This window comes from Lygodium microphyllum, chromosome 11, assembly GCF_053477565.2.
Source record: "Lygodium microphyllum isolate KBCC chromosome 11, Lygodium_microphyllum_v1.1.10, whole genome shotgun sequence".
Lineage (NCBI taxonomy): Eukaryota > Viridiplantae > Streptophyta > Polypodiopsida > Schizaeales > Lygodiaceae > Lygodium > Lygodium microphyllum.
In genome coordinates this window covers 107,736,941-107,751,468 of record NC_141145.1, presented here as the reverse complement: position 1 = coordinate 107,751,468, position 14,528 = coordinate 107,736,941, and the positions used below count along the sequence as shown (strand labels likewise).

Below are 14,528 nucleotides of genomic sequence, written 5' to 3'. Positions count from 1 at the left end.
CCCTTGCTGCCTCTTCTGACAAGAAATAATGAGAGATCCCTCTATGGAGGTCGCACTATGAAATCGATCAAACTCTTTGCGTGCCCCTTGCATGCCATACCGCTCTCCCCATGGAACTGATCTTGTCCTCTTTGATGCTTAGACGGGCAGCCATGTATATGATCAAAGAAGATCAATGCTTGATGATCTCTAATCTTAACCCATGCTTTGCAAAGTTTCGTAGCATCATCATTAGGTCGATCTACCACCACATCATGGACTAAGCCAACCAATGATTTGGGCTTTTTTGCCCTTGGAATCTCCCTTAATTTTAGCCTTTTCAACTTTCTACCTATTGGGATAGTCCCTTGCCAGGTTTCCTTTCTATTCACATGCAAAGCATTTATTAGTATCCATCAATTCTTTGCATTCGGTAGTCGATTTGCAAGTCTTTCTGGAACCACCCATTGCAAGCCCAAAGGGCAGTAGACCACATTTAGCAAACACTTTATTTAGCTTAGCAGTAAATTCAGCAAGAAAAATCCACACACAATTGGAGCTAGAGTGCTCCGATACCACACATGACACGTGTTGTCCCCAAAACTTGGTGCCCCTTTCTTTGGATTATTGATGTATACTCAAAATTGATTAAAAATGGTTGTATTTTAGTGATTTCTCGTGACACGACTAATCCATGAGTGCACAATGACATTGACATCTTCAATGTGGGCCTCTAACCAATTGTAGAGTGTTCAAAAATGCAAACAAATGCTTCAGTCCACCAAACCCTAAAAATTACAGTCAGTATTTGAACCCAATTTCATGAAGCATTCGCCTAGACAACAATCTTGTATAGTTTCCATGCAATCCCACATTGTTCCTCTTGTAAAAGAGAGGGATTGTTCCCAATGAAATTGGGAGAACATCGCTTTCTTCGTGACAAAGTTGCCTAGAAAGTGCATTAGACTTGAGATCTTAGAGGAGAGAAGAGGATCTTAGCCCGTAGTATTGTAATAGTGCGTTTTTCTGATATTTAATTCAAAAAAAGCAATATACCTTGCTATATATGGAGTTACAAGGCTGCCCAATGGACTCCACATGCTAGGAGGGGAAGATTGGTTGTTGTCCATACTCCATCTATGCTGCCAGCACATATTCCACAGCTGAAATTACAATTTTTGTAGCAAAGAAGAAAAGAATGGTTGTTTCCAAACTTGGGTTGCTCAAAGTGAGAGAGAAGGAGTCCCAAATAGCCAAGATAAGCTTTTTGAATGAGTAACCAACAACTTCTTAATTAGATCTCGTTTTTGATGTAGGACTCATTAATGACTTAGTCATTATTCCTAAGTGAACTGCTCACTACAGGAAACTTTAGCTCACTACTTGTTGAATAACTTAAGTGCCCTAAGTGAGCTGCTTATTGGGTGAAACTTTCAATGTAACTCAATTTTAAGGTGCAAACTGTCAATTTAATGAACTTGTACTGTATAGCCTGTACACCCCAATTGCACCTAGTTAAGATCCAACATGGCATACAAAATGACCAATGCATATTTTTCAGCAACCAAGCATATTGTCGTTAGTGCATGTTTTGCAGCAACCACGCATATTGCTGTTATTGCATGTATTGTGTACGGTTGGTCATACCAAGAATGCTGTTGTTACTCCATGTACTATCAATATACAATTATTCATACATGTTTCAAAGTAACTAACCAAACATATTGTGGTTACTCCATGTTTTGGCAATGTGCATTTTCTTTCAAGCTGGTCGTTATTACACTAGTATACAACCAATCACAATTGTACAAATCCATAGCTATCAAAATTGTACTCATTGCACTAGTAAGTAACCAAGCATAAACTACAGAAACATAAGCATCTAAGTAGACTGATCAAATAAGTACCCGCATGGACTCTGAAAGATCTCCAAATAGCCTCTAGATATGTGAGCATATCTGTATCAAAGAAGTAGAAGCTCGGCCCCTATCTTGAGCCTCATGCAATGCTCTAAATTTGCGCTCTATTGAGCTTGATTGAGCTTGGACCAAAGTTGGATCCAATTGAAAAGCATTAGGGTAAAGTTGTAACACATGAGATGATTCTACTAAGTCATCCTCCTCCATCCATTTTGCATGAAGTGGTGCGTAGTTTTGAAAATTCACCAAATAGCAATGGGAAACTTTACCCTCTTTTTCTTATATGCCAGTATCTACTTAGGAACTAAGATTTCATTAAGTTCCTCAGCCTTTGGCTACATCTCATCACTCATATCCTTAGGCACATCACCATTGAAAGACCTAGGAAAACTCACATGAAAAGCATTGTGAATCTTCCAATGATCAAGTAGCTTCAACTTGTAAGCCACCTCATTGATCCTTTGCAACAGTTGAAAAGGCCCATAATCCCTCGTGCTAAGTTTAGGAAAAAGACACTCTTTACTCTTCATCTTCTTTAACCTGGCCTTTTCAAGGCATAACATGACCCAATCATCAAATGCCAAATCCTTGCGGGGTGACAGTTAGCTGCTTCATTTTGCTTGTCTTGAGTCTATTGGAGAGCTATCTTTACTTTAGCATAAGCTTCATCCATACACTCGACATATTTGTTGGCCTCAAAGATCTTATTCTTTGTATGCAAAATGGGTGGGATTTTCTTCCCCTTTCCATAATCTCAATTGATGCCTCACTAGTGGAATTGTACACTGTGTGATCAGGTGGCCACGGATTATTATACTGTCTTGTTGGGTTCAATGACAGCAAGGCTTTTGGGCTTTGAGATAGATAGAGAAATGGTGTGGCAGAGCACCAGGCTAGTGGTCACAGAGAGCATGAGGAGACATTTGATGGTCCCATTTTCAGAGGAGGAGATCTTGGACGCTTTTTTGGCATTATAATTAGAGAAGTCTCTAGGGAGGATTGTTTGGACAAGGCTTTCTTTTTGATCTATTCGGATGTGATCAATATAGAACTTTTAGTAGCATTTTTGGAGATTTTGTCATTTGGAGATATGTTGGAGAGGTTGTTTGAGGGATTGATTCACCTCATTCCAAAAGGCCGTGGAACAAATTGGAGATCCATTGGGCGGGAGGTGTGCTAGGAGATTGAAGCCTCAAGACTTGAATTTTTGAGGACTGAGAATTAATTCTCAACAGGATTCAACGAGGGACTTGCCAACATTCGAATTTGGGGCAGATTTCATTTCCCAAGGAGTCAGTGAAGACCAATTTCTTGAGCAATTCAAGGGGCAAATCAATTTGAAGACTTGCTGGTCATTATTGATAACAAAAGGCTTTTGGATTGTGAAGGGGATTGAAGGAGTCCCATTGTAGTTTTGGACCAATGGAGTGTCCGATGTCCAAGATTGATCGGTAAATGTTTGTGTTTCAGCATTTCATTAATTATTGCTTGTTGTAATTAAGTTATAATCAGGTTATTACCACCCCTCCACCGAAGGAAGGCTGGTTTCAACGTTCCTATTTTTGCATGCATTCTAACTTGATATTGGTACTCTAACTTGCATTTTGAATCTTGGTTGCTGTGCGTTTTAAAGATTAAGGTTGGATAATAGTGCGTATTATTGTTTTTGTTCCATTGCTGTCCAACCTGTAGGTGGACTGTTTTTGAACTTTACGCAAATTTTTCCATTTTGGTATATGTTTCGAGTACATCTTAAGATTTTGAAGAACATTGTTCTCTTCTTAAAAGAAAAAGACAAATTAAAAAAAGTTCATATCTTTTTTGCTTTGTTGTGGCTCTTCTAAATGTAGATCAATAAATATATTTCATGCCTCATTCTCAATCTCTACTTGCCTCAATCTTTCAGAAAGAATGTGCCTTTCTCATTCAGACCTCTAATTGAAATTTTGGGTATCACTGCTACGATTATATAATGAGATTTTTCAGTGCCACCATTTTATGAAGTAGCTTGAAGCTTTTTTTTCTTATCTGGCCGCTAAATTGTATCCATCTTATGACCTATCACTAATCTAGATGTTTATTTTCTCACCTTTGCATGGATGTAGGGAGGAGGATTCACACCAAATGGCTGTGCTTCTTTGACATTCTTCATCTTTTGTGGTGAATATTGGTGCTCCTACAAAAACTTGGACAAAATGCTTTTTGATCACGATTCCCCAGTAAGTATTCTTCAAAGGACCAGTTTGTTTATTTCAGAGAAACTGGAGAATTGATTACTCTCATAGTAGGCAGAGCCGTTCTATTAGGCTTCACAAGGCAAGTTACTAGAGCCCTCTTGTGCAGGGCATAAAACATAGATGGAATTAACTTGTCAAGCAAGTTAATTACCAAGAGCACTCTCATGGGTGTAAAATGATGAGTTCAATCTCAAAGGATAAAACTAGATGAGAAAATAAAGAAAGGTCAATACATTGTTGAAACAAACATGATTATGTTGGTCTCATCATCATCATATTTTTCTTATAGGTAGTTTTAATTCACAAACCAAAGAGGAGGTTGTAATGCATTATTGGGGATTGATTCATGAACGAAACTGGAGCCTAGAGTAAGAAGGCAAACTGTGCACTTACATTTCTGGATAACTTTGTGCAGGCATCCTTAAGAGATAGAGCTGAAGCACTAAGTCATGGTAATATATCACCTGACACTGCAGAAATATCACATCAAAAGGGATCTTCTGTCGACATTAAACCAAATGGTAGGGTGGTTACCAGCATGAGTTTGTTGAATTGCAGCTTATTGAGCTTAGATAGATTGTTATTATAGAGCCCATGTCAATATATGATGACGTTAATTGTTACTATGTACATTGAATAACTGAACTGCAGTAAACTGAGGTCTATTCATTGCTTTATCAGATTAGACTGGCACGTAAGTTTTTGTAAGATTCTTTGTGTGACTAATTGGATTGATGTGTGTTCTTTTGCAGTTCAAATGCAGCAACCCCTTGAAGGGCATCGATCTCTTGAAGGACATGCAAAACCTGCTAAACCAGCCATTATTGCAGTGAATCCTGAACCTGTAATACCTCCAGGAAAAAGATTTGGGTTAACTACAGAAGACATTGCCAAATTTGATAATAATCCTGATAATCTTGACAAATATGGTGGTGTGACTGATATAGCTAAGATTTTAAGAGTCGATCCTAAAAAAGGTATAGATGGAAGCATTGAAGATTTGATTGCTCGAGCTGCAGATTTTGGTGAGAACACATATCCAGTGAGCAAGGTCAAACCGTTTTGGGTATGTTCACTTTTCTAGTGTATTAGGTACATGCTTGTATGTTGCTGATATAGATGTTGAAGATATAAGGGTACAAAAGGGGATGTTTTTTTGATGAGCTTTTGGAGATGAGCTCCTCTCCAAACAGGTGTGACTAGTTATCTACAGATCAAATCAAATAATATATACAAGGCCACTCAAGTCAATCATTGTGATGATTAGGAAAGAGCCATGGTGGAGTATAACACCATTGAAGGTTGCCAGCATGTGAGGTGAAGAATATGTCATGGCCCCCCCAAGTGTGAAGGAACTGTTGCTGAAGCTCCCATTGGTGTCAAGCGGCTGTTGAGGGAGTGAACAATGGATGATGGAGCTCTGCCAAGGTGGCACACAAAGAGAGACTCTCTCCATTGAAAATTATCTAGTAACATGCCTTCCACATGTGCTAACTTGTGAGGCTACCAATGATCTCCCATACCTCTAATCGCAACGTAGAGGTTGAAAATAAATACTCTACCACAGAAAACACGAAAACAATTGTACAGCAAATCACAGACTGTGGTAGCACAGAAAACACAAAAACAAGTGAAAAAACTCTTGTGGTAGCAGCTGCGCCTGTCTCGGGAAAATGTGACGGGCCGCATGGACGGATGAGCTGGTGGCTGTGTGGGGAGGGGAAGGGGGGCTAGACTACCGGTGAGTGGAGGATGTTGGCGTATGTGGCTCCTCACCTCCTGTGTGTTGGGGGGGGGGTGACCTATGCTGGGTGGGGATTAGGGGGTCTGGTCGGCGGGGGTGATGGTGGGGAGGGGGAGGATCTAGGGATGGTGGGGTGGTCGGATGCACACGGCGGTTGTGGGGGGGGGGGGGGGGGCCTGGTAGCTTTGGAAGGGGGGGCTGTGGACAGGTCAGGGGGGGTGGGGGATGTGGGCCCTCGGGTGAGGCGGCCTGTGACACCTCCGTGGGGGGGTGGATGTGTAGGCCTGTGGTCCTATCGGGTGGGACGGGGAGGGGGGGGGGGGGCGTGGTGTTTTGTCGGGGGGGCGACGCTCACCCTCCTGCACCCTGCTGCCGTGGCTGTGTCTGAGGGGTTTTTGGCTGCGGCCCTCCCTGTCGTCTCTGGACCCATGTAAAGCCATCCGCGTCCACCTGTGGGCTTGTCGGCAAAGCCACCTTAGCTCCAAAGCGCGTGCACTTTGCTTCCAGATGCCCAAAGTCATGGCAACACAGGCACTGCTCTGGTTGCCCAATCACAATGACCTACTGCTTGAAGGAGTGTCCTCCTGTCTCAACCTCTAGAAACTGTGGTATATTCTTTGTCTCTTTCACTGCCACCCGTACCTTTGGGACTCCTGTGGCTGTCATTGTGTCCACGAAAGAGGCGGGAAAGACAGTGTCGAAGAGCCGTCCAAAGTCTTCCACAAGCTGGCGATACTTTATCGCTAGTTCGAGGAAGAAGAGTAGGGTGACTGGCGGAAGTGGCGCTTGGGGACGGAGCAGAAGGCGGAGGGGGGGGGGTGGGCGGAAACAGAGGGCGAGGGAGGTGTAATGGGCCAGAACGCGGGGGGGGGGGAGTAGGCGGGGCAATGCCAAAGTAGAAGGCGGGGGGGGAGGGTGGAGAACGCTGTGTCATCGGGGGAGAGAGTTGAGGGTGGAGAACGCTGTGTCATCGGGGGAGAGAGTTGGGGAGAGTTGAGGGTGGAGAACGCTGTGTCATCGGGGGAGAGGTGGTGAGGGGTGAGCAAGTACGATGGTGGGGGTGGAGCGCAGCATACATAACGGCATGAGCCACGATCCTAGCTACAAGCTAGATTGTAACTTCGGGAGACTAGTAGTCTAGTAGCTAGACCCAAAGACTTTTTCAAAATAAGCAAGCAACCCTACCACTATTGGATGTTGACGATGAAGGAAGAGGGGGATATATGAAGCAAATATGATGGGTATGTGGAGAGGCAAAAAAGATGTGTAGAAAGCAAGCTAGTGAGGCTAAGCAAGCAAGGGAGATTACCATGTGCAATGTTGAGAATATGGGGAATCCATATTCGATCGCTTCAAAAGATCGAGAAAGGATAAACCCGCACAGATGCATGTTTACAAGGATAGAATGCCAATACACTAGAGTTATGTAAGAGACAATGCAGATTTGGTTATGCTCATGCAAAATAATATGCAACGGTGCCACTTGGATAGTGCTCTCGCAAGGGAGTTGTTTACTTTCCCAAGTGCCCTTTTACAATCATGTCATCTTGATGATGTGGATGAAGATACAAAATACAAAATATATAATGTTTGAAAAAGAAACTATAAATAACATCTTTTCACCACCAAGAGAAGAAAGCCGCCCTCTCTCAAACTGGAAGTGAAAGTTGGAGGGAACCACCCTCTCCCCATCAAGTTGAAAAACTAGGGGAGGGTGTATCCGAGCTAATCCTGGACAGAATATATTGTAACACTTGACTGCCTTGTCAATATGTTTGCAAAATTGTTGGAGGAAGGAAAAAACTCTAGGTGGATGGTGCCTAGCTCAACTTGCTCTTTTGTGAAGTGGAAGTGGATCCCTATATGTCGTGTTTGTGATCTAATGATCTGATTGTTTGCAAGGGCCATGGTACTCTGATTGTCTTAGTAGACAACAGTGGGAGAGTCGCATGAAAACTGAAGTGCTATCAGTAAGCTCCTCAAGTAGGTCATCTCTATGGTACTGTAAAAGAGAGCCTGATACTTAGCCTTGGTATGGAAGCTGCTATTGTCTCTTGCTTAGGGCTTGCCCAAGAGATGGGTGCCATGCCCAAGGTAAAGAGGTAGGTGCCATGGGAACATCGGGTGTAAGGATCTCCTACCCAGTCAGAGTTAGTGTATCCCTGCAAATATAAACCAGAATCATAAGTTAAGTCATAAGAATAGGTACACTGCAAATATTTCAAAACACGAAGACATGTAATCCAATGTGACATCTTAGGTGCAATGAAATACAAACTAATTGAGTAAGCTGAATTTGGCCTAGTGTGGATCAACCAAAGAAGTTTCCCTACTATTGATCTATATATGTGCTTGTCGAAGGGCTGATCAAGGATATTCTTAGAAAGATGGTTAGTGGGATAAAGAGGCATGCCGTGTCTGATCCATGCAATACTGGTCCACTAATGAAGAGCGCACTTTTGTTGTGACATAAAATACTTCCCCGAGATCGAACTACCTCCATCCCTAAAAAATAAGACAAGAACCAATCATCTCAAAAGTAGAACAAAGCTGGGTGTTAATTTCTGCTATGGTAGCAAAATTTGAGCCAGCTATAAGTAAATCATCTATGTACAACATGATATAGCTGACTCTCTCTAAAGTAGTATGGATATATAAGTTCGGGTTATAAGTGGTAGAATGGTATATGTGAGTTTGGAGGAACTCATCGTTTGCTGGAACCAAGACCACAGTGCTTGCTTCAGCCTGTAAAGAGCTTTTCGCAAGCGAAAGATATCTTTTCAGTCAGCAAAAGAAAATTTGGAAGGTTGCTCTACATAGACTCCCCCTCCAAATAACTATTCAGAAAGGCACTTTGATGTCCGTTTGAGAGATCGGCCAACCATAGTGAGTGGTTAGTGCAACCAACAGACGAAAAGATGTCAACTGTGCAGTATGAGCAAAGGTCTCTTCATAGTCAATACCTTTCTTCTCTTGAAACCTTTGCATCCTTTCTTCTCTTGAAACCTTTGCATCACAAGGCGAGCCAAGTTCCATCAGCCTTTAGCTTAGTCCTAAAAATCCACTTTGTTCGGATGACTTTCTTGTTGCTCGGATAATCCACCAAGGTCTAAGTCTCATTTCGGTCAATACTCTAACTCCTTTTCCTTGGCCTCTCGCCATTGGGGGTCTTGAAGAGCTTTTTGTCAACTATTTAGCTCAAAATGTGCTACGTAATCAGCTATAAATAGCATCGCAAATAAAGCCTTGGATGCAAGTTAGGCAGATCTTTTAGGGCCCTTTGGAGTGGAATCCGGTGGAAGGATCCTTGAATCGTGCATGGTCTGCTAGTACCAGTGAGGTAAGAGGTCTTGCAGAGGGGGCCTATGAGCTGAAGAATCTATAGGTGGGTTAGGAGCAGATAGTAGGCCTGGCTAAGAAGGCACTATCTTCGAGGGAATAATGTGAGGAAAGGGCTTGGAATTCGGTATAGAAGACTACACAATGTTCCTCTCATCAAACACCATCTCTCCTAATGATCACCTTGTTCATTTGAGGATCAAACATACGATAGGCTTTTGCTTCAGAGGAGTATCCTACAAAATTAGGAGATTAACTTGGGGAGTGAGCTCGCCTATTGTATCATTAGGGTTGTGTGTGTAGGCACGACCCCCAAAGACTCTAAAGTGGAAACTACAAGTTGAGAGCTAAAAAAATATCTCATACGTTCTTTGAGGGACAATTGCAATTGGGTATTGGTTGAGGATGTACCTTGAAGTGTTAACAACCTTGACCCAAAGGCGCTCAGGAAGCTTTGTTGTGAATAGCGTAGAGCATGCCATGTTCATGATGTTCCGGTTGCTATGCTCTACGACTCCATTCTAGGAAGGGGAGTTGGTAGAGGTAAGCTGGCGTGAGATGCCATGCTCTTGTAGAAACTCCAAAAACTCGTGGGAGGTGAACTCGCCCTCACTATTGCTCCTCATGCATTCTACACAATGATGAGTCTAGCTATACACCAGCAACACCCAAGTAGAAAAATATATGAAGGCATTAGACTTATGCTCGAGAAAGTACATCAACATATAGTGAGAATGATCATCCACAAAAGAAGTAGAGTGTACCATTCAAGGCAGCGGTGGATGTCGGCACACAAAGATCAACATGAAATAATCAAAGAGGCACCTCAGCTCTTTGTATAGATTGCCAGGGGAATGGAATATGGTACTATTTCTCGAGTTGACAAGCTTTATAGATGTCCCACAATAGCTTCAGGCATGGAAGGCCATCGACCATTTGTTGATGCGACAACTCATAAAGAGAGTTGTATTCAAGATGTCATAAGAGAAAATGCCAAAGACGCTAAGTGCTTGTAGACTTTCATATAGTGGCTAAAGATTGGAAGCGGCAAAACTTTGAGCCCTGAGCTATCAATTCGGACAAGAATTGTGTCTTGTGGTATAGGCCGCTAGGTTGTGTCTCACCGCTGCAAGCAATCACTAAACCAATATGAGAGTTAAGGCCTCGACTATGGTCGTTGTGAAGAAGACTGCTCAACCCAATCGGAAAAGTTGTTGAACGGATAACAAGTTCACACTAAGCTGGGGGACATAGTATATATCATCCAACGTAGCGTGATCCGAGCCATGGTAGGTGGTAAAATTGATGTGATCGTGACTTTGAATCTTGATCGAGGACTTGTTTCCAACTTGGACTTTCCTAGCTATAGGGGCTCGAGAAATAAAAATGTTTGCGATGGGGGTTATGTAATGGGTAGCTCCATTGTCCACAATCTAGGGAGTAGTAGAAGTATACGGCTGTGATGAGTGGGCCTTTGTAGTCACCTTATCAGGAGGCAACTCTCACATGTGAACATGACTTGTATCCTCAAATGTCTCCATGGAGACGATGTGGGCCTTTGGAGACCAGTCAAACAAGCCCTCTAGCATTGAGAATGTTGTCAATTGTGATGGCTGACCGGTATTAGCATGGGTTTGGCCTCGCCACTGCCCCTATTGAGGGTTGCCACTTTCGACTGAGAGGTGTGGGCTTGAGTCTTAGCTTTTGTAACTTGTTGTGACATTCGTTGTAAAAGTAGCCACCCTTTTGACAATGTTGATAATATTGATTTTTCTTTGGTACATTCTACCACCAAGGTTTGAGAGATGATTGGGAGTTTCCTTGGGTCTCACTAGTTTGATTTTGACTTTGAGTCTGTTTTTGATTTTGTTTACCCTTTCATTGTGGCCCCTTCTGATAAGAAGCAACAAGAGCCCCCTCTGTGGAGGTTAGACTATGAAACTAATCGAATAGCTGTGTATATTGCAATAGGTGACACCCAATTTATAGAATGTGGACATAGTGGACTGTAAGATCACTTGTTGCAGAAAAGGAAAGTATTTCCTTGGTAGCCTTGTTTAGAAACAATGTGACCTGATTGTCCAAGGACTTAGGAGCCCACGTGGAAGAGAACTTGTCAAGAAGGTGCCGATACTCAACCAAGTTGACTTTCAAGTAATCTTGGTCAATGATCTTAAAGTTTTGGAGCTCATGATCCAAATTGATGCGATGAGCCACATAGTGATCAATCAAGTGTGCCCAATGCTTGGATGCTAAGTCAAAATGCTGAAGCTATGAATGAAATTCAAGTAATAGGCCTTGTATTAGCTCGACAATGGCGGAGGCATTCCTAGCCTTCCATGAGCGGTCAACCTCTCATGGAACAAGTGCAAGATTAGGTTGGGGTTCCAACCCTTATACAAGATCCCATAGGTTCTGTGAGTCAAGGACACGCCTCATTAAATTTGACCAAGTAGTGAAGTTTGACTTGTTAAAATGAGTCTTATCATCAAAGGCATATTTGGTTGATGTGGAGGAAGAAGCATGAGGTGTCAGATAAGTGAAATATGATGGATAAGGAGGTGGTGGAGGGGGATAAGTAAGAGGAGGTGGGTGGCAGAAATAGAACGATAGCGTCCAGTGGTGGGTACCGATTGATGTGGAGGCATTGGAACATGAATGCTTTCATAAAGTGTCGGTGGAGGTGGAGGTGGAGGCATTGGGACACATAAGCCCTGTCCAACAGTTAGTTGGGGCACATCAAAATGACTAGAAGGTCCTCTAGGTAATGCCATGGAGGCAGACCATGGTACCAACTAATCCGGAGACACCACCTGGCTGAGATAAAAACGAGGTCCTAAAAGGCGTGCCTAAGGGTGAAGGACCCCTCGTTGTGATGTGTGAAGGCATGAGAGGTGCACTTAATGGAGGTTAAAAGGAAGGTGCAACGGAACTAGTGGGTGGGATGGGTGGGAGATTAAATGGATTTGTCATTTGTGTAGTTGTGGGAAATGTGTTAGGTTCCTTTTGTTCATTAAATGCAAATGAAGAAATAGATGAATCACCAAAATCAAATTGACCATGACATGTAAAAGTTAAGGAAAAGATGGAGCACTCACCATAGAATCTTGCATCTTTTGCTTACCTTTTCTTGAGTTCAAAAAGAAAAAACTACCCTCTTTAGGGCTTATGAACCAATACTTAGTATGAAGAGTTCCTTCATCTTGAGCATCGCCAATATCTTGCGGAAAAGTGGAAGTAAACTCAAAAGATTGAGAAGTAGTAACATGTGTACCTGACATAGGAGTTAATGAAGGTGGAGAAGTGTGTGGAAAAGATGAAAGAGGTAAGATGGAGATGATGGTGGTAGAGAGGAAAATGATTTGTACTCCATGCAAGTTTCCATGTCAGGTTGGCTAGTTCATTGTGGAGCTTCCATCCTTTCTGCAAAATCATGAGACTGGTGCATTGAATCTAAAGGGGAAAACTCTGATTCACCTTCAATTTGCTGTTGAGCTCAATACATGAGGATGAGATTGTATTCAGCTCGTGAGATCTCATATGGTTTGTGGACTCCATGGTAGTCCGAAGACTCTTTGGCCATGTCAGGAGGAGGAGCAAGCTGTGAAGTCCACTCCGTCTTGTGTCTCGATGTGCTATGCTTGGAGCATCATGATGATGTGATGAAGCTGTGTTGAAAGTCATCTTGCCATCCTGTTGCTCGTGCTTCTTGCAAAGGGCTTCCAAATCAAATGCCGAGGTTTCGTGGATGAGAACCTTGCTTTGATACCATGTGAAGAAATACCCTAATGTAGAAACATAAATGAAAGCATACAACAAAGCATAAACTCTGTAGAACAGAGATAGTGTTAGGCTAACTTAGAGACAATGAACATAGTGGAAATATGAATGAATGATTGAATACGGAATATACAATGCCCATGCAGCAAACAAACCATGCAAGGAATGAAAACTATACTCCGAACTCATGTATCTGGAGGACGAGGCAGAGGTGCTGAGTGGGAATGCTCGTCATACTCTTGACGGATCTTGAAACATAGCAAGGCAGCCTCCAAGATGTGTGACAACAGCAAACAGACCAGATTTTGGTGCCGGATCAATGTCGAATAGGCAATGGAGTGAGAAAACAGTCAACGCAGCTGCAAGTGGTGATGTGGCAGCCTGTACGTAGCCAGCTGGTGAAAACACAGGAAGATCTGCAGTCGATTGAAGGAGGGCAGCAGTTAGTAGGTAAAACACAGCAATTGTTGCCATGTGGCAGCTGGCGGCAGCAGGCGAGTGGTTTGCAGCAGTTGTCAAGGCTGGACAGCAGTTGCAGGTGGTGTACACTGCACGATGAAGGCTGGAAACAGGTGTTTGATGGATATGGACATCAACGGGCAGCTTCTGCTGTGATGTCCTCTCCGTGAATGGGGCATGGGCAGCGAAGCTAGAGGGCTTGAAACCTACAAAAACGAGATTGAACTTAATCTACCTATTTATAGAAACTTAATCAAGGAGGGAGGATAGGGCAAGGTCTAAGTGTCTAGGTGATTTCTTTCCACTTCTTGTTTCCTTCAATGAAAGAGGTGACTCATTAGCAAAGGGGTCTTTGCTTTTGAGCAATTGTGGAGAGTGGTACAGTATGTTGGAGGGCGATTCTCCATATGACCAGACCAGAGGACAAAGTGTGACTTGTTGATATGTGGGAGGTGCATAGTGTGTGGGTAGCATTCCTATCAACAAAGCACCAGGATACAAAGTGGTACAACTCTAAGTGTATAATGATGGCCTAAATCCTAAATGTGGATCAAAGACAACGTGGGCTAGATTGGATAGCCTATAGTTGGGCTAAAGTAGGGTCTTAAATGTATCATAGATGAATCTAAAAATGGACTTAAAGAGGGAGGGAAGGGCAGGAAATGAGAGTGTGAAGCACCAAACTCATACTCTTTGGAGCATCTCTAATCATAGAGTTTTCTTTATATCCATATTGGTACCAATTTGGACCTTTGCGGTGATATATACTTGGTTCTTGCCTAACACAAGGAGCAATATAGACATTATTGGCTAGCATCGGATGCGATGCTCCTATGAGAACTTAAAGAAATCATGAGAGAGAAACTCACCACCATTGTCACTCCTTCATGTCCCAATACAAATGTCCATTTGATTTTGCACCAACAATATCCATGTGGAGAAGTATGTGAAGGCTTCAGATTTGGCTTTAAGAAAGTAAACCCACATATAACTTGAAAAATCATCCACCACTAATAAGTAGTAATGTGCTCCATTCATGGCAATAGATCATGATTGGTGATTACGATTGAT

The 14,528-nt window shown here is 42.7% G+C and overlaps 1 protein-coding gene across 10 annotated transcripts in view; it reads left to right on the top strand.

Annotated features, from left to right (window-relative positions):
- Positions 1-14,528, top strand: part of LOC148029206 (calcium-transporting ATPase 4, plasma membrane-type-like) — a 235,347-nt gene that overhangs the window by 24,147 nt on the left and 196,672 nt on the right. For 7 of the 10 annotated variants that reach the window (XR_015692390.1, XM_087687972.1, XM_087687970.1 and 4 more), the window contains 3 exons: positions 4,004-4,117; positions 4,551-4,656; positions 4,888-5,201. Coding sequence is in view for 6 of the 10 variants with exons in the window: in XM_087687972.1 (XP_087544098.1) it covers positions 4,094-4,117; positions 4,551-4,656; positions 4,888-5,201 (444 nt within the window). In the remaining 4 variants the exon portion in view is untranslated. Of the gene's footprint in view, positions 1-4,003; positions 4,118-4,550; positions 4,657-4,887; positions 5,202-14,528 lie in introns of those variants that run through there. The other 3 variants (XM_087687974.1, XM_087687973.1, XM_087687975.1) reach the window with 2 other exon arrangements.